This window comes from Alligator mississippiensis, chromosome 6 (assembly GCF_030867095.1).
Source record: "Alligator mississippiensis isolate rAllMis1 chromosome 6, rAllMis1, whole genome shotgun sequence".
NCBI classification, from domain to species: domain Eukaryota; kingdom Metazoa; phylum Chordata; order Crocodylia; family Alligatoridae; genus Alligator; species Alligator mississippiensis.
Genome location: NC_081829.1, coordinates 90,968,178 through 90,988,667, shown reverse-complemented (window position 1 = coordinate 90,988,667; position 20,490 = coordinate 90,968,178). Strand labels below are relative to the sequence as shown.

At 45.5% G+C, this 20,490-nt stretch overlaps 1 protein-coding gene across 4 annotated transcripts in view; it reads left to right on the top strand.

The window, feature by feature from the left end:
* ATRNL1 (attractin like 1) overlaps nucleotides 1–20,490 on the top strand; it is a 1,033,288-nt gene that overhangs the window by 371,106 nt on the left and 641,692 nt on the right. For all 4 annotated transcript variants that reach the window (XM_019485923.2, XM_059730100.1, XM_059730101.1 and 1 more), the window contains exon 20: nucleotides 14,876–14,969. In XM_019485923.2, coding sequence (XP_019341468.1) covers nucleotides 14,876–14,969 — 94 coding nt within the window. The remainder of the gene's footprint in view (nucleotides 1–14,875; nucleotides 14,970–20,490) is intronic.

Genomic DNA, 20,490 nt, shown 5'->3' with positions numbered 1-20,490 from the left:
ACTGCAGGTGTGGCTGCTGAGGTGCTTGTCCCAGGCTAACCTGTCTGCTTAGAGTCCCTGAAAGTCTTGGCCGGTCAAAATGTGCGAGCACGGTTCAGTTCCCTTATTGATGTGCACAGATCCACTCATTCTGCCTAGCTGATGTAACTGCTGTTCGATTCTCTCTCCGCGTCCTCTGAGGGTAGCAAGCAGCTCCTGCAGACATGGAGTGCCCTCCTGAGCAACCGGCAAATGTTGGAAGTTTACAACACCTCCCAGATGTGCTCAGCCCCTGGCAGGATCAAACCTTTTGAACCTCTTTCTTTAGAAGTTCCAATCAGGGAAGGCTGCCACATGTGCGTATTAGCGCTCTTCAGCTGAAAAAACTAGGAAGACCTGACTTTTTATGAAAGGCTTGGGTCCATCTAAATGCCCAATTGTGTTAGACGTTCAGAGGGTTTAATTAGGCCAAAAAATGGCATGCTCAATTTCTCAGTGTTCAAAACTTAGACTGGAAAAGGGTTAACCTGATTTCGCAAATGCTTGTACATGTTTACAGCACATCCTCTGGGCTGGGAAAGCCCAGATACTTGCCCCAGCCCTGGGGCTGTGCTGTGCACTCCCCAACCCCAACCTGGATGGGGCGATTTTCAGCCCCCTTCCCTCTGTCCACCAGGCAATCTCCCTTCTCTCCACATTGACCTCCTCCCCTGATCCCACCAACCTTTCCCCTGACCCTGAGGTTTTCATGTTGGGCTCCCTGCACTGCTCCCAGCAGCAGTGAATAGATGCACATGCTGCCCCCAGCAGCGGCAAACTGCTGTATATCCGATTCACAGTCTAGGTTTCGACTGTTTAAAGTAAGCTGCCTAGATCTAGATGGGGCATGGCAAACGCTTGCTTGCCATCCTAAGAGAAAAGCTGTTCCAGACCAAATACAGCCCGTTGTAAAGCTAGCTCTTGTTAGCTTCAAATAAACCAGATCCTTTCAATTGCTCCTGTACCAGGTTCCCTTTCCATGACAGCGGTGTCCCGCACTCTTCTTATCTAACGTTCTTTTACATGATAACAGACAACCAAGGGTTTTCTCCCTCTGTTACTCCATCAGGTTCAGCCTTATTAGTATTTCCATTTTCGTGGTGGTACAGTTTCAGGTCAGAAATGTAAAGGAAGATACTTGGAGGACTAATACTTTTAGCAACAAAGTGAAATAAGAAGCAAGAGCTGTGCTCCTGTCTCTTAAATTCTACATGTCTTTATCCAGTCAGCATTAATTCTGGGGACAGAAGCAAGTGATTAACCTCAGTGGGGGCAATATTGTCCTTGCATTCAGAGATTAAAGGGATGTAGTCAACAATAGCTTTATATATAGTGGCGAGTGCTAATGCAAGAGGGAGAGGGAGAATTATAGTTATAGCTTGCTTGTTGGACCACCACTAACTAGTTGTTTTGGAAGGGACACACAAGAACAAATATTTTATCCTGACACTGGATAAATCTGCAATGTCTTTTCTTCTAGACCAGAGTGTTCTGTCATTTCAGACCACTATAAATGATAAAAGTCCTATACACTACAAAAGTAAGCTTCTCCCTCCAGTCCAACATCCTGCAACATTTCTTTCATCTTGCCATTTTCAGTCAAGATATTTTTTTTTTATATTATGCTTTTCACAGCTTTTATTTATAGCTTGTACATAGAAATCCAGGATTCTTACATAGATACTCAAGAGTTGAGGACTTCATGCATTTCTGAGAAAAATGAAAATTTTAATGGTGTGCCCAAATCCTTTTTCTCCTTTTCCAGATTTACTATTGCAGGTGTTTTCTTTCCTCTCTCGAAGGAAGCTACAATGGAGGAATCTTACATTCTAGTGCATCAGTGATGACTGTTCATTTAATAACAGAATACTGACTTTTAGGTTTGTCAAAGCATCTGGATATTTCTCTCCTGATTATCTGCAGATACAGATTATTAACCTTGGTGATTGTGTCTTTAGTGTATCCATACCTCGAACCTAAGATGATCAGGACTCATCCTTAACTGTTAATGCAGAAGGCATTTTAGACAATTTTTTTGCACTTATAATTGACACTTCTGTCTTCCAGTAGCATGATGTGGGTGAATAATTTTTCAGTTTCATAGTTTTGTTTCTAAGAGGCAGACGCTTTATGTATGAACAGAATGTTCTTATTTGGTATCAGCCTTCTTTAAAATATACACACTTAAAACCATGAATTGTGTCACTTACTGGGAGAGTTCATTTATAGGATGTTGACACATTTGGCTCGAATTCTGTAATATGAAATGCATTCCCCCAGAATTACATGCTACACTCTTACGGTCGTAATTTATTTGAAAGTTTATATTTACTGTTTGTATAATAGAGCTCAAGGTCAAAAATGTGTCACAGAAAATTGTGACTATTGCTTTCCCTGCCAGAAAAATATTTTCCAACTAATTTTAGCAATTGTCTCCTTAAGAAAATATCTAAGCATGGGCACTAAGATTTTCAGTGTTTCATGCTTTTAAAAATATGTATTGGGAGGCTTCAGGCCAATTCTTCTTCCTGTTGCCTAAGAATAGGATTCTGAAATCCACTCCAAGAAGCTGACGTTTATTTTGTGCTTTAAACTTAGACGTATAATTTAGAAACCTTCAGTGCCACATAGTTTATGAAATAGGAAATGGCAGACATATTTTTACCTGCTGGGCATAAGGGGGAGATGATAGACTATCAACCCCTACAGTATCCCAGAAGTGTGATTATCTCATTGGAAAAACATCCTCTGGAATTAGCTTACTGCTGTTATATAAAATCTGTGTTGTGTGGGATGTACGTTTTTAGTGCTGGAAGACAAATTCTGGCTGCATCAGGTGACTCAGTTGGTTTCCAAAGATTCATTTGCTCCTTTAGGATGCTGAACTCAAGTGCACGTTAAACGGGGGGGGGGGAGAGAATGTGTGTGTCATTTTTATTTGAAGTAAACCTACCTAGTAACAGTAACAGGCCCTCTAGAAATTGAATATATGCTAGTTGTAAGATTTTCAGTAGCTGCCTGCATTACATGTAGGGAATGACATGAGGGAAGACTTGTACTAGCTGGAACTCCTGAAAGCATTGTGCTTAAAATATTGATGATGATATGTAGCTGCAGATAAGCAGAGAGAAATCTCCAGATGTCTCCTACGCACGCGTGAGACCGGGTGCCCGGCACTTTAATTAGCGAGCTGCGCTAATTAAAAGCACCTGTGCATCATGTGTCTCGGTGTTGCCGCATGTCCTCATGCTGAAAAAATGGTGGCGGGATGCTTTGAACTAAAGCTCATCGGATGTGTTTTATTTCAAAGCGCCGTGCCACCATTTTGTCAGTGCGGAGATGCGTGGTGATGCTGATACACGTGACAAGTGAGGCTGCCGGAGCACATCGGTTTCTGTGCTCCGGTGGTCTTGATTAATCGAGTCTGCTCCCCGCATGTATCCAGGAGCCCAAAGACTATTGGTGATATCCTCAGGGGAATCCACTTGGACTCGATAGCTTTTCAAAAAAGTGCGCGCTAAGGCAAAACCGAAGTCTCTCTGTGCAATCATTTTATCAGCACTTATAGTACATAGATATTTCTGCTTTCACGGAAAGGCTGCAAGAAGTTTGGTTCCTTGTTCTCTGTTAGCTATTTAACATCATTAAGAACAGCATTTTCAACTTACGTTGCTTTTGCGCCATCAGCCAGCAGATTTGCTGTGGGTCTGTTTCCTCTTCTAATGTTAACCTTCCTGTGTCTGTTTCCTCTTTTCCCTCAGATCAACTTCATTCATATCAGTAACTGGAAGTAGCATTTTCTAAAGCCGTACCAGAACTCATTGCTGCCAATATGGCATTGAGGTTCTGCCTCGGAATAAGATTTGCCTGTCTGTGCTTCATATGTGGTGAGCTAATTTTGAGGGAATAAATTGGCCCAAAGAATCAAAAGTGATAATGGGTGCCCTTACACGTGCTCTGGGAGGAGAGTGGCTTTCATTCGAGTTGCTCCGAAGGGGAGGAGCAGCTGCTGGCTTGGGGCAGCTATGAGGAGCTGCAGCAACTGTGGGCCTGCACTGATGTTGCTGCTCAGGAGGAGTGCAGGGTCTCCCAGCAGCTCCTGCCTGCCATCCCTGGCCCAGGCACTCTTGGCACTGCGCCCCAACCCATGTCAGCCCCAGCACAGGTGCCTGGCTCCCCTGGCCAGCTTGTCCTGTCCCCCCCCCCAAACCCCCTTCACCAGTGGTAGGGCCCATCTGGGAACATTTTGCCTGGCTGCTGATGAGCAGGAACCCCAAGGGGCACAGCTCCTGCCTTCCCCCTTCCCAGTACTGGGCCTACCTGCAACAGCTGCCCCTGAGGTTGAGTACCTACCCTCCTCCCCAGAGCAGCTGGGACCCTGGCCATGTCAGTGTGGCCCCCACACTTGGGGTGGTTACACACAGTGCCGAGACCAGGCGCAGGGCCAAAGGGCTGCCAACCCCTAATTCCCTCTTCCCTGTGCCTCCTCCCTTGCTGTTTCCCCAGCCCCTAAGGACCCTCTCTCTTCTCCCTGGTGCTCATGTAAGCAGTTTCTGTGTTTTCCTGGTGTTGAATGGGTTTGTGCAAGGAGGTGGGGAGTGGGGGCTAGAAGAATGGTGGTGGGGTGGTGGAGGGTTACATGTGAGGTACTGGTGAATGTTGTGTTGCTGGTGTTGGGGAATTTTGCATGAGGAAAGGTGAATAAAGTTGGTTTTGTTTTCAGGGCAGCTACACTGCTGTAGAAGTCCTGGCAGTGAGCAGAGATGGCGCTCCATGGGTGGGCAACCTGGTGCAGGTGGTGAGAAGGCCAGTGCCCTACTCAGGGGGTGGGTTTGCACATGAATGACACGTGCCCGTGGTGGCTGGGAGCCATGGCAGCGCTGGTAGTGGTGGGAGTGCAGTGGCAGTAAGTGGGGAGCTCCCACAGACACTGTCGGCAGGGGTGTGGGGAGGGTTGGCAAGTGCCAGCCAGGGGACAGTGACCACCCACAGGTGGGTGGTGATGGGTTTGCATACTCAGGCTCCAGCATGCCGTGTTGGAGAGGGTGGTCCTTGCCTGCGACTGTTCCTGGCTGGCTGGCTCTGCTGTGGCTGTTGCTGGATGCGCCATAGTACATGGCAAGCTTCTTTCATCCACTGGGGTTGAAAGACCTTGCAGTCTTGCGCTGCTTCCTCCAGGCAGGTGGCGAGGCTGTGCCAGTGCCCCTTCAGCTGGCCTAACACCTGTTTGACAGTGCATCCACAGCTGGCAAGGGCCTCATTGTAGTGCTGCTGGTGAGCATCCAGGGGCCCCAGGAAGGGGCGCATCAGTGAAGGGAAGAAGGGGTATGCAGCATCCACCATGATTACTGGTGGGACGTGGACATCCCCGATGATCAGGTCCTGGATTCCTGGGGTAAAGGTTTGTGCCTCCATCAGTCCTGGGAGTGGCGAGTGGTGCTGCTGTGCAGCCAAAGCCCACTGGCCCAGAGGTTCAGGTGGGTCTGCTGCAGTGCCTATACCACAGCCCAGGTGGTTGTGTGGTCCCCATCCAGGTCTGGCAGGCCTGCAGCCACGGGACTGCAGGTCTGAGGGGCCAGAAGCTGTTGCAGGTGGCAGCAGGTCTCAGCTGGGCCTGAGGAGCTCCTGAGTGCAAGTAGCCCTAAGCTGCTTGCCAGAACACCTTTTTATACTGCTGGGGCCAGCCTCCAACTCCCCCTGGCTGAAGAACTAGGAGAAGCTGGGAAAGGGCATTTTGCCCAACACGGCACAATTTGTCCAACATGACACAATTTGTTCTGCAGCAAAATGTATGTTCAGGCACGTGCACTGATGCACAGATCCCCCGCACAAATTTGTGTCACTGCTATGCGCGATGCAAGCGCACATGCCTACATGTGTGGACACACCCACGGTCGCTACTAATAACAGTGGTAACTTTTGAGATTCTGTAACTGCTGTATTTAATAATTGCTTACTATACAATTGAGCATTTAAGCTTTGAGTTGCAGTAAATTAGTCTGTAAACATACTTTATATTAAATGCTCATTATTTCTTTTGCATTTGTCAAAAGTAGACAAGTGGAAAAAAATAAACAGAGCTGCTCAAAGATAATGAAGGATAATCGTTGTTTCTACTGAAATATACTATAATAGCATGCCACGGTTGCTGTTTGATTTGCGTGTTAACACTTAAGGGCATTTATTTCAGCAGCATCAGAAAGTGGTATTAATGTGTTTTAGCATTTGAATTATTCACTGTGTACACATGTATAGTTCTAGCAGCAATTCAGTTTTATAATTTTTTTTTGTTTTTCTGTAACTAGCAGAGAGATATTCATAAATCTGAAATTAAGTACATCTTCAGTTTTGAAATATTAAAGCACATTTTTTCCATAAAGAGGTTTTTAATAATGCCAAATTGATTAGTGCATGATGCAGTGTATTTCAACTGATTTTGAGTTATTACCTGGGGAACAGTTGAATAATGAAGAACTTGAGTAGAGAGAATATTAATTGCTGCTTATTTTGTACATCAAAAAATCAGCTCTTGGGCTCAGCAGAGTCAACACTGGCACTTTGGGATGGGCTCAGAAAACAATTTCTCATAATCTCCTTCTGTGAGTTCAACACTATATAGAGTAGCTTTTGTGCTTTGGACAAAAGAAATGCAATCTAGCAGCTTGTGCTGGGGTCACTTCATACTTGTCATGATTGAAATGTGCGCACAGTCAGATTTATGTATGATACTTATAAGTCTGATGGTTCCCATTGTGCATTGTCGGCCCCAGCTTGAGTCTGTGACCTTCAGCACTGTTAATAAGACCTCTAGCCCTTGATTTAAAGGAGGAAAAACTCAAGGGTGATGCAGTATATAGTTAGTCAGGAGGTTACTTGCTTCCCCAGAGAGCGTTTTAGCAGGGTTTTAACCTGGGAACTTCCACCACTACAGCTTAGAGCTACTTTGCTCTAAAGCAGGGCTGTCCAACTACTGACCTGAAGGCTGCATGTAGCCTCCAAGCACCTAGCATGCAGCCACTGGGCTCCTAGCATGACTACCACTGCCTGCCCTTCCCCCCTCCTCCCCCCTCCACTGTTGCTTCTGCTCTGGCAGCCATGTTCTTTGGGCACCACCACCCTCCTCCAGCTTCTGCTTCCAGTCCCCTCTCCTGAGGGGACAGCAATGCAGTGGGATGGGCCTGGGGTGACCAAGATGTGTGTGCGGCAGGGACCCAGGATGCCCATGTTGCACACACGGTGGGGGAGAACTGGACTGCTTGTGCTATGTGAGAGAAGGGTAGGAGTCAGGCTGCTGCATGTCTGATGGGTGCATGGCCAAAAGGGGAGGGAGGTGGTGCAGATGCAGCAGGGGGGAACAGGGCTGCCTGTGCTAGGGTGTGGGGGGGCTGGCCATATGTCACACCTGGCCGGAAGGGAGGGGGAACTGGGCTTCCCGCACAGCACTTGTGGCTAGGAGGGGAGTGGGTAGCTGGGCTGCTCAGCTTTCCAATTTGTTGAAATCCTTTTGAATTGTGCTCACATCCTCCAGTATGTTCACAGTCCTTCCCAGTTTCATGTCCTCTGCAAACTTATTCAAGAAGCTTTCTATGCTAACATCCAAATAATTATAAATGGGAATGACAGCCTTCCCACTGATGCTGAGCTGGTGCATAACCAAGTAGAAAAGCTAGACAGTTATAAGTCAGCAGGACTGGACTTCACCCGAGAGTGCTGAAGGAGCTGGCTGAGGTCATTGTGGGACCCCGGTGAATCTTTTAAAAAAAATCGTGGCACTCAGGGGAGATCCCTGAGGATTGGAAGAGGGCCAATATTGTGCCCAACCTCAAAAAGGGAAAGAGGGTCAGGACCCAGGCAACTATAGGCCAATCAGCCTAACTTCTATCCCAGGGAAAATCCTAGAAAAACTCATCAAGGAGCCTATGTGCAATACATCATGGAGCATGCTTCGTTGGGGGCAGGTCCCATCTTACCAATCTCATCTCCTTCTGTGACCAGGTATCTCGCCAGCTGGACATGGGAGAGGAGGTTGACGTTGAATACCTAGACTTCCAAAAGGCCTTTCATTTAGTATCCCATGGTATCCTCGTGGGAAAAATGGAAAATTGTGGGCTCAACTGCGCGACAGTTCAGTGGGCGGGAAACTGGCTGCGAGTTAGGACCCAGAGAGTTCTTACGAATGGATCTATGTCGTCCTGGTGAGAAGTGGCCAGCGGTGTCCCTCAGGGGTCTGCGCTTGTTCTGGTGCTTTTCAACATCTTTATCAGTGATTTGGATATGGGGATGAAGAGCTCACTGGCCAAGTTCGCAGATGACATCAAGTTATGGGGGAGCGTGATCATGCCTGCAGATAGGCTGCAGAAAGAGGTGGACCTGGACAGGTTGGAGAGTTGGGCAAATCGGAACCAGATGAAGTTCAACACTCAGAAGTGTAAAATGCTCCATCTGGGAGCAAACAATCCCCAACATACCTACAGGCTTGGTGGCAACAACTTGACTTGGACCACAGCCGAAAGGGACTTAGGGGTAATAATCGACCATCGCATAAATGTGAGCCATCAGTGCGATGCTGTAGCCAGCAGGGCAAACACCACTCTGGCATTCATCAATCGAGGCATCTCATGTAAAACCAAGGAAGTGATTCTTCCACTGTACTCAGCACTAGTGAGACCGCAGCTAGAGCACTGCATCCAGTTCTGGGCGCTGCACTTCAGCAAGGATGTGGAAAAACTTGAGAGGGGGTCCAGAGAAGAGCCACCTGTATGATCACAGACTTGCAAGGCAGACCATATGAAGAGAGGGCTGAGAGGGGACTTGGTAGCAGCTTATCGCTACATCAGGGGAATACATGAAGAGCTCGGCGAACAACTATTCACCAGGGCACACTTGGGGGAAACCAGGAGCAATGGATACAAACTCCTGGAAGGCTGCTTCAGGCACAATTCCAGGAAAAACTCCTTCACAATGAGGGTGTCTGGACTGTGGAACAAACTCCCTCCAGAGGTGGTGCAATCACCCTGGAAATCTTCAAGAGGAGACTAGACTGTCACCTTGCTGGGGTCACTTGACCCTCAGTTGTCTTTCCTGCCTAGTGTAGGCAGGCTGGACCCGATGATCTTGTGAGGTCCCTTCCAGCCCCTTACAATCTATTAATCTATGAATTGAAACATGTTAAACAACACCAGGTCCAAGACAGACTCCTGTGGGACTCCACTTGAAACCTCCTGCCGGTTTGACACGGACCCGGTAATAATTACCCTTTGCTTGTGACTATTGAGCCATTTATTATTCACCTTGTAGCAGTTTTATCTAGGTTTGTATGACATAATTTGTTTTTCATAACTCCATGCTGACTGCCTTTCCTCCTCCAGATGCTTGCAAATTGCCTTCCTGAGGATATGCTCCAGTAACTTACCAGGAATTGAGGTGCAGCTAATCCGTCTGTTGTTCCCTGGGTACTGTTTTCACCTTTTTAAAAGAAGGATACTATGTTGGCCCTTTTCCAGTCTTCTGGTACCTGGCACATCTCCCACAACTTCATGAAGATCATTGCCAAGGGCTCTGCGATCTCTGCCAATTCCTTCAGTACTCTGGGTTGAAGTTCATCTGGCCCTGCTGACTTGAATTAATTTAGACCCAAAAAAGCTCTCTTACTGTCTCTTTCATATCACCTTCCTCAACTTGCCCCCTTCCTTATCCAGATAATCCTTGATAGGTGTTTGGCTGCAGCTTGAGGTTTTTTTTGTTTTTTTGTTTTTGTGAAGACTGAGGCAAAGTAGCTGTTGACTAGATCTGCCTTCTTTCCATCTTTGGTCAGGAGTTCCCTCTGGCTTGTTAACAGAGGACCCACAACTTCCTTTGTCCATCTTTTCTAGGCAGCAGTTATAGAACCTCTTGTTGTTGCCTTAACCTCCTTTGCCATTCTTGACTTCTTTACTTTTAATGTCTTGATTTTTGTTGCTGCAGGTTCTTGCTGTTTCCTGGTATGCTTCCATGGTGACCTGCCCATTCTTCCATTGTCTGTATGCTTTTCTTTTGCATTTGAGGCATTTTAGAAGCTCCTTGTGCAGGTGCAACCACATTTCTTGTTGGGCTTCTAATACTGTAACGGTTAGAAGCTCCCAGCCATACTTGAGTGCCTTTATCCTTCAATCTGTCCTCCTATGACACCATGCTTATTGACTTCCTTAAGTTAGATTAAATCTGCCTTTTTGAAATCAACCGTTCTAATTTTGCTGAAAGGTGTCTCTTGTGGTTCAGTGGTAGAATCTTTGTCTACCATACAGGAGACCTAGGTTCACTTCCCGGACACTTATATAACTACAGCCATGGAAGCACCCAACATCTGGACTCAGGCTGGTCTTTGCATTCTATCTCAGTGGCCTAAAGGGAGGATAGAAGGTCTGGGTAGCCTCCAGTCCTCCAAGAAATTCCTGCCCAGGCATATGAATCGAAGGTGTGGTCCTCATGCACACAGCATGATCCAGGAGGATCGACGGTTGCCTCTCAGTTTTGCTGACCTCATGCATTCCTTATCTCAGGATCTAAAATTCTATCATATCTTAATTACTTCCTCCCAAGTTACCCATCACCTTCACATCCTCCACCAGTTCTTCTCTGTTGGTCAGGACAAGATCCAAGATAAATGATTCCCCAGCTTGTATCCTCCACTTTCTGGAACAGAAATTTGTGCTTTGTGAAAGTTTGGAACCAGTTGCTCTGGGTCTGTTAGTGCAACCACTAACATTTTGCACTTTGGCTGGCATTGGATGATCATTGAGATAATGCTATTCAATTTATTGATGAAATACTGACAATTACTTACACCTGCATTTTATTTAATTTATATGCTACAATGGAGCTAGTGGAAGAGGGGTTAGAAACTCCCCAGTCCCTTGCTAAAAGCAGAGTGAGAGCTCCTTGTCATGCTCTCCATGGTGTTGAGAACTTCTTATGGTCAGAGATCTCTTCTTGCTTCAGTCTTCTTAACTGTTGTCTTTTCTAATTAAACTAATACTTTATTACCAGACTAAATGCTGGTCCTGCAATTTATACTGGCAAGAATGTGAATATCTTGGCGTACTTTTGCCCTATGTACAAATGAGCTGAGTACATAGTCATTGGAGCTGGGACTTCCACAATTGACAAACAGTTGAACAAAATACCAGTAGTAACAATATAGTGTCAAAACTCGTGTTTTACATGAGATCTGTACTCTCACTCATTTTCCGTTAAACTGAGACCAATGTGTTTCCATCCAAATAATTCCTTTTAGCAGCATATTTCAGAAGAAAATGATCACCCGTAGTTTTAGGCTTCAGTGATATGTGCAATTACCCCGATGCAATAAACTCCTGGCGCAGTTCAGACCACAGTCAGCTGCTCCTGGGCACAGCATTTACACACGTGCCTGGGATCACAGCAATTTGAGCTAGGGCAGAGCTTCCCCAGGTTGGCAAGGGGCCCAGAGGTCAGCCTTGGGCTCTGGTTGGTAGTGTGGGGCAGTAGAGGGGCTGGCTGGGGCATGAGGGTGCTAAACCCTTGTGCCCTAGCCAGCTCCAGTCCCATCTACAAGTTCATTAAGGCGGCATAAATTACACCACAATAGGATAGTTCTTGTCCTGGACAGTACCATCTTACAGTGCAGTTAATTATGTTACTGCACTCTAATATGGGCACATGTGTAGATAGTGGTGCTTTACTGCAGAGCTAATTAGTCAGCTCCATAGTAAAGCACATTTGTAGATGAACTGAGGTTTTTTTATTAGTTTGCATGAACAAAGCAGTTTTTAATTGACAAGTTACAGTTTGCAGTTGAGGAGTAGGAAGTCCACTGTCTTTTTACCTCGGTATAATCTTGTCTGTCCATATTCTACAAATTTTCAGGATCAGAGCTTTGAGAAGTCACTCGGTTATAAACCAGGGGTTCCCAAACTGGTACGTGTACCCTTGGAGATACGTGGGAGAAATTGTGAAATGGCAGATTTAATTTTCCTTATAATAATTATTGGCATTAAAGGAGTTAAAAAAAAACAACAAATCATATACTACAAATCAAATACTACTATAACATATTTTAATTTTATTACAAAAAATATTTTTGTCATGATTTCTGTTGGCGTAGTGTATATAAAGGTGATTGCATAGTAGCTAAAAAACTAAAGTCTTACTTTTCTATATTGTGTGTGAGGTGGGGTTGGGGGTGGGAGGGTGTGTATGGTGGGGTGTGTGTGTCTGTGCATGGAGTTTGTGGTGGAGTGTGTGTGTGGGAGGGGGGTAGGGTATGTTGCAGGGTGTGTATATGTCAGGGGGTTGTGGGGGGCAGCGTGTGGGAGTGTGTGTCGGGGGGTGTTGAGACATGCTGCACAGCTCCTGTCACCATCAGCAGCAGGCGCTGGGCCCTTGGGGTGCCCGTGGCCTGTGGAGGCACTGCTGCCTGGCTTTGTGTAGCTCCGGGCAGAGCTGCACATGGCAAGGAGTGCAGTCAGACTGACCCACCTCTATTGCACAGGGCTCCCTGTGGTTCACATGCAGCTACTAGCACATTTGTGCCACTGAGGGGAAGCCCCACATGATAGAGCTGGCTGCCTTCCCTGCTCCCTACTGCCATGTGCTGGCCCTGGGACTGCTGGAAACAGTGGGGAGCCCCTTCCCTTGCTTCCTGGCATAGTCCCAGGACCTGCACGTGGCAGCAGGGAGTGAGGAATACAACCAGCTCCATTGCATGGGGCTTCCCCCTGGTGGCACATGAGTACCAGGAGATGTATGTGCACTGCAGGGAGCTCTGTGCAATAGAGGTGGCCCAGGCTGACTGCACTTCTTGCTGCCATGCACAGCTCTACCTGGAGCCAGTGCCACTGGATGGCAGTACCTCCGCAGGCCACGAGTGCCCCGAAGGACCACTGCCTCCTGCTGGTGCTGCCGCCAGTGGGGGAAGGCAGCGGCTGTGCCCCATGGAGGGAGTCTGTGTGGGGGTTCCCACCCCCCCACCCTCCCTCACACTCACACCCTGTGAACCCAAACTCTACATGCTCCTGCCACCCCCCTGGGTCCGGGATCCATGCTCCTACCAGCCCCAGCCCCATGCTTCCTCTTCCTTGCCCAGCTTCCTCCTTTCCCTTGTGCTTCCCTACCTGCAGCCCTGAGCGAGTGCTGCAGCAGGCAGATGAGGAGGAGCTGCTGGACACCAGGGAAGCTGAGCTGGGCCCCTAGTGGCTGCAGCAGTGGCGGCAACAGTCCTACCCAGAAGCTGCATGATGCCTGGGCCAGGCCCTTCTGTGCAGGAGGGTGGGAGCGAGGCGTGCAGGCTGGACAGGGTACAATTAATTGGTGGGTGCCCGTGTGCCAGATGAAATTGCCTGGCAGGCTGGATCTCGCCTGCAGGCAGTGTTTTGCCCGCTTCTGGTCTGCTAACTATTAACAAGTGAAGAAAACATTGACAAAGATCTCTCTGAAATGTTAGATACGCTGTATCCCAAATACATGGATGTCTCTGTTTTCTGAATCGTATATTTTGTCATGCGTGCCTTATACTCCATAGTTTTGGATTCAGCCTTGCTAAATAACTATTGTTTCTTTGTGCGCCAGTATGAGTGGGAAGCCATATGGCTTTTGGGTGTGTATTCTAGGACACTGTCACAGGAATGGGCTTTGTATTTTAACGAAATCAGAGCATTAGAACTTAGTCCCTCTGCCAAAAAGAAAAACAGTCCTTTAATAATGGGATTGTAAAGTGGCAAATAAAGTTTTATTACATGCAGGTCACCATTTAGTTTTATATCGATGGCCATCCAGAAGACCATACATAACATCTTTTACTGCAGTTCTAATTAAAACTTCAGTTGTAATTAAAATTTCAATGAGAGCCAGATCCAATCCCTAGGTAGATTTGGAATTATTGAAAAAAAGTTGTTCATGTTCAGGAGCAGTTTGATACTCTGGTAACATTTATAATACTGTTAAGTCTAGTCTGACCTGATGTCCTGGTTATGTAACTGTACAGATCTTATTCTTTCAATACACTGCACAGGGATACCCAGAGGCAACTCCATTATATGCAGATCATGCAACATCTCTCATCACAAGTTATCAAGGGTGGGTAGATGGAATTCAGCCTACACAGAGCTGTACTCTTTGACAACCTGTTGGGACCTTAAATTGACTTATCATACATTTAAATGAACTTCCTAGATTCTCTTTGCTCTCTCACTGAGGCTTCAGGGGTATTTAAAAAGCAAAAGTACTTGCTTTATTTTTGCTTCTAGAGTGCTCTTGCCTTGAACCACAAATGCAGTATTAAATTAGCTGCTGTTCAAGTGGGATTTAAAATCTTTATATTTGTTATATTTTCATCCAGTATAACAGGAATTCCAAGTATGTTGTATATTTTATCAGGTACCTGCGGGAGAGCCTTATTTGGTTACACATAGCAGGCAAGACTGTGTTCCCACTGAAATCAACAGGATTTTGCCATTTTGTTATAGGTCAGGATTTCACTTTGCATAGGAAAGGTCTCTTATTGTTAATAATTACTAATATATTTGCCATTGTGTATACAAGTCACATTGAAATGACAGACCGTAATGACTGAAATCTTTGTTATTTATGGTGTCAGTAATCTTTCGATGAAATCTCCCTAAAGACACGTTCAGACTGGCGTTCCTAACACTGGAAAATATAAATTAAATGACTGTATTAGTGATATACATGTAAAAGGGCCTCATAATGGTAATTTCTAATACCTTGACTGCACCTTCTTTGTAATGCATTTAGGATACAATATTAATATCCATAAATGTACATTTCATTATAAATATAATATAGACTGTTAAATGTCCTTTTTCCCCTTTTGGTTTTATAGCTTGCACATGCAGTGGACACGCCAATGTTTGCCACATGCAAACAGGAAAATGTTTCTGCACAACAAAAGGGATCAAAGGAGACCAGTGTCAACTGTGAGTACAAATAAATATAACTTTGCAGTATTTTAATTTATGCATAGCAGGCAATTATTTTCTGGGTTTTTTTCCATTTCTTTCTTTGCTGTGGAGTAACCTCCAGAGGTTTCACTGCTAAATCCGGTCATTCTATGTATCTCTCATATTTCTTAGAAAAAGACATAATTATTTTCTTTCTTTTTGATAAATAGCATAATAAATATTAATAACATTTTGCAGCCACTACAGTTTTCTTTTTTAATATCCTATAAAAGGAGATGGCTGGAGAATTATCTTTAGTATTGTTCTTTTTTATGTGCAATTGGATTCCAAGTTCAAAATCTCTGTGAAGCTGGGAGTTATATTAGGTACATTTGTCACATACCTTTAGGTCAGAAAGTACAGTAATTAGATTTTTAGAGTTTCAGAAACATTTTAAGGTGGACAATTCTTCAGACATTTCTCCACATAATTAAATATTGAACAGAAGGAATATATAGGGTTGTAGCCATGGAAAGTGCAATTAGTATTTCTTGTTTCTGTACTGGAAATCAGCTGGATAGTTCTTTGTTGACTGAGACTTAAAAACATTTAACGGAGTAGAGCTATAAATCCAAAGCAGACTGAAAAAAGATAGAAATTGTGTTAAGTATTTTTTCTCCTGCGTGGCTCAGATTTCCCTTTCTTCTGAAAGGAGATAGCCATACCTAGTTGTTCTCCATTTTGTGGTTCAGAGTTTTTAAATATTAAAAGTTACAGAACTTTTTTGAAAGGACTATTAAAAATAAATGATGCTGTACTTCTTACCAGGACAGATTTATTCCAGATTCCTTCTCTACCTACTTCTAATTTTCAGGAGAGTAGCAGTTTGTCCCAGTGGTAATTTGCAGTAGTTTTAGAGAAATCAGAAGTGCTGAAGGGCAAACAGAAACCTTTTCCTGATGGCTTTATTTTGTTTTTTAAGTTCTGGAGTTGTGGTAGTCTTCCTCTATTTGAGGGCATAATGGAAGAAAAATGATCATGTCATATTTGTATTTATTACTGTATTCTTAATGCCTTATTATAACCAGTTCTAGGAACTGAGTGTTGTATGTGTTACAAAGTGATGTTTTAAAAGAGGTATTGTGTGGCCCTGTGGGAACATGAGTTATACTACAGTCTTTCCCTTTATTTCCATATTTCACCAGAGCAACATTGGATGTCAACCCATTATTTAATTATTTTTTCAGTTACCTAATCTATATATTTTAGGTATTTGAGGGATTCCAATTGCTATTATATATAGATATTGCTATTCTAACCCCCTTTGCTGCTGTTAGATAGCATTCCTTATGGCTGTCTAGTAAATCCTTAAAGTTTATGAGATAGTGTGCTGTCAAGATTATACTGTGAACACACTGTGGAGAAATGTATTAGACCAGTGGCTGGCAACCATTTCAGGTTGTGGACCAGACTGACTCAGCTTGGATCACAGGTGTATAGGCATGTGGAAGGGTGCTAGGATCCAGCCACTGCCATCTCTGCTTCTCTCATGGTGGCACCTGGAGAGCTCCCAAGGCATCCGCCTCTTCCTGTAGCAATACAGGGAGAGCAGCTGTGCCAGTGCAGCCTGCCACCAAATGCTGCTGAAGCCCCAGATCCAGCCCACGGGCTGTGTGTTGCTGACCTCTGTATTAGCTCAAGCTGGTGTTTATATTTAGCCAATTAACAGAGTCTTCTCCTTGCTCATTGAATTTACTTTGTCAGCTTCCACCAAACTTTTGTAGTTTAGACTGAGTGGCCTACATCTCAGAAGTGAAAATAAACCTTGATGGGATTGCAGTCAGTTTATTGCACTGGAAATCTTTCTTTTAATATCTTACAGTAAACAGTATTACTGAAGTTTTACACCAGAGAATGATCTTCTAAGACTGCTCAGATATCTTTGCTTTGTGATGATGGAGTTTATCAATGTGGCTGTAGATAAAGAGGGAGTCTTACATTAAAAGTCCAAGTGATTTTAATGAAAATGTAGCTCCTTTGAGAGCCAGGCACATTCATTTTTTTGTGTTATTTAAAGACTGTTTATTAGAATTAAGAGTACGTAAGGTCTAACCAGGATTGTGGCAGGATGGTGGGAATGTAGGCAAGTGGCAGGAGAAGGGTGTCAGCAGCAGGGGCAGGGGAAGCGGTGGCGGCCACAGTGAGGGGTGGGAGTGGTGGTGACAGCAGTGTTGGAAGGGTGGGTGGGCAGGGAGAAGTGTTGGCAGCTTTGGGTGGGAGTGAAGTGGCAGCTGGGTGGGAGTGCAGGGCCCGTGTTGGTGCCCCAGGGTCAGGGCTAGCAGGGACTAGGGCAGAGTGGCAGGAGCGCGGAGCCCAGGCCAGCGGAGGTGTGGTGCACTGTGCAGGGCTTATATGCAGTTCCCAGGTTCTCCACCCAAGCCATGTGTCTCTGGGCAGGATCCCCATGCGATGGAGCTGGTGGCCCACCCTGCTCACTGCTATGCCCAGGTCATGGGGAATGGCAGGGAGGTCTGTGCTATGGAGCTGTGCCAGCTCCACCCCTCTCCCTGCCACCCTGGCCAAACCCCATAACCTGTACCACTCACTTCATCGCACAGGGCTCCCCCTGGCAGCATGGGGCTTGGGCACGTGGAGAGCCCAAGCCCCATGGTAGCCCGGCCTTATGCAGTCCTGGGGCTTGCTGGGACAGTGCACTGCCAAGGGGCTTCGCTCAGTGCTGCCACTGGCTTCAGGGACTGTGTGCAATGGTGGGGAGTATGTTTGTAGGGGGGACCCCCATACCCACCCACACCCCCTCGCAAACCCCACCGACATCCACAGCCCCACCCTCTCCTACCCCTCACACACCTACAACCACAGACCTCATATCCATCCACCCACACCCTCCACAGCTACCCATCCACCCACACCCCCCACAGCTACCCATAACCCTCACACACCCCTACAAACCCCACACACACTCACACCCTCCTCCACACCCTACATACACACACATCCACATACATATACCTACACCCCCACAAACCCCTTACCCACCCCTTCCTCCCCTGTGCAATATATGAGAGTAAGACTTCGTTTTGAGCTATTATGCAATCACCTCTACATATGACACAAATGCACATAAATCTGGGCAAAAATATTTTTGACATAACATTAAAATATGATATTGTAGATGTTTAATTTTTAGTATATAATTTGTTTTCCAGTTCCAAGATGTCAAACCACCTTCCCAAAAGAAGTACTTTTGGGGGCAAAAGTCAGGGACTAAGGCTGGTGACCAGAGGGTGGGGCACCCGTCAAGGGGCAGGGCTACTCTTGCGGCCCTCAACAGCTCACCAGAACTCGTTAAGACCCTCCAATCAAAATAATTTCCCACCCCGATCTGGATAAGGAAGCAGATGTGAAAACAAGTCTTTCTACACCCCTGATCAACCTGCTGATAAGATGCATTCTTCTGCAAAGCATATTCTTTAACTCTCAGGATATGTGTCATGATTCACCAGTTACTGTTGATAAGATACTAACACTCCTTATTCAGTGTTTTCAGTGCAATATTTGAGGGGTTTTTTATTAATAGAGACTAGCCGAAAAGAAGCTAGTGTCAGAAAGTTACGCGCATATTCCTGCTCATGTGCAAGTGCAAGAGTTGGTACTGTAGATAATACTACTTCAGCAGGGCTCCTGGTTTTGTTTCTCTGGCATATCTGCAGAAGTTCAGGCTGAAAGACAGGAAATAAAGAGCAACAGACCAGAGTCCATTATAGCAAAAAGGTAAGAGCCTCAAGGTTCTGATTAGGTGGGATGTTGTATGTCCCTTTTTTTTTTTAACCCAAGAAGATGGTCAGTTTTTGGTCTCGTGCATTGATTTGGTTATGGGGAGAAATGGATTATATAGCCATGCATTTCCTTTATGTAAAACTGTTTATAAAGATGGGCAAAATCTTGTTTCCATGAACATGTAGGAATTCAGCAAGAGGGGATAGTTTTTGCTCATAGTTCTGTGTGTCCATCAGCCTTTTGCTAAGCTTTCTTCTCAGGGCCTTGCTCCCAGTACTTGTTCTTCTCTTTTCTTCTCCTTCTCTGTGCCTGTCCTGGTGGCATTTTTCTCCTCTTTTGTTACACACACAGGCATGCTTCTTCAAGCCAATCAATCCTTTGCCTTCAGTTTGTTATCAGTTCATACTAGGCTACATGGATCCGTTCCTCTTCCAGTCTTACCTATCATTTTGCTTTGGAACAAGGTCCAGTTGCTTAAGCTATGTATTCAGTAAAGGAGCTGAATTTATCATTTATATTTATCCTGAAGAAAAGGCAGGTTGTATCCCCAAGCTTCATCAAGGGTTTTTTGCAACCCATAACAACATGTATTAATTCTATGGACATGGATTAGAACTTGTATTGTGTTTTTTTCTATCATCTATCTGTTATCTAGCTACCAGAGGGTACTAGCTCCCTCAAGGCTGAGGACTACTTCTATATTTTTGGCACTTAGGTACCTCTAGCACGACAGATCATTGGAATTTATTATATAACTCCATGCATTCCTTTTTGGATTTGGCATGACCTCTGATGCTCAGTGAGGGAGAGCAGTGTGACCGTGTTTTGCTGAGAACTCTTGTTGCACCTTGCGCCCAAGTAATGCTTTTCATTAGTTTCCTGCAAGTGGAAGTACATCAAGGCTCTCAAAATAGAAAGTGAACTTACCACTCTTGTTGTTCAAGAGTTGTTTTTGTGCACTTTCTGCTTCCTTGCTCTGCCTCAGAAATTCTGTATATTCAGGACTGATGTTCAGGGCAAGGAAGTGTCGGGATTGTGAACATGCCCTCCTTTATGTAACTTGAGTTACTGAATATTCAAAGCTTCACCCTCGTCCCTCAAATGGGTCCAGCTCTGGGGAGGGTTCTTTAGACTGATTGCCAGAGGTGCCCGTTCCATTCCAGAAAAGTCAATGCACAGAGGCAGCTCTCAAAGAACAATATTTTATGCATGGCTAGCCTTTCATTTCTGCCTCTTCCATTTTTAGATCACATATGAACCATTAATTTGTACATAGGAAGGACATCATATTACAAGTCGACCTCCTCCGAGACTAATGCTCATTCTACACATTACACTTAAGGCATTAGCCAGTTAATCATGCCTTAAGTTGTGACTCAGCTCACATGCACCCAAATGTTCAGCCAGTTACTGGTGTAATAAAAAAGCAGTAAGCTGCAAAGTTACTCCACAAAAAATGTATACTAACTTTGTAGCTATTTCTAATCATGCCATTAATTGAACATGTGGCCAGGTGCTCCCCTGTGGCTTGGAGTCCCATCAACTCGGGGGCTCCCAGCCAGAGGAGTGCACCACCCACTGCCAGGCCCGCAGCTGGCAAGGCTTACAGCAGTGTTTCCAGCACTGCTTCTGCTATGAGGCTCATCAGCTTCAGGGCTTGCCATGGGAGGAACGCTGCCCCCCTGCGAGCCTCATCAGATGTGGGACTCGCAAGAGGGGTAGCACCGGGAATGTTGTTGCTGTTGCAAGCTCTGTCAGC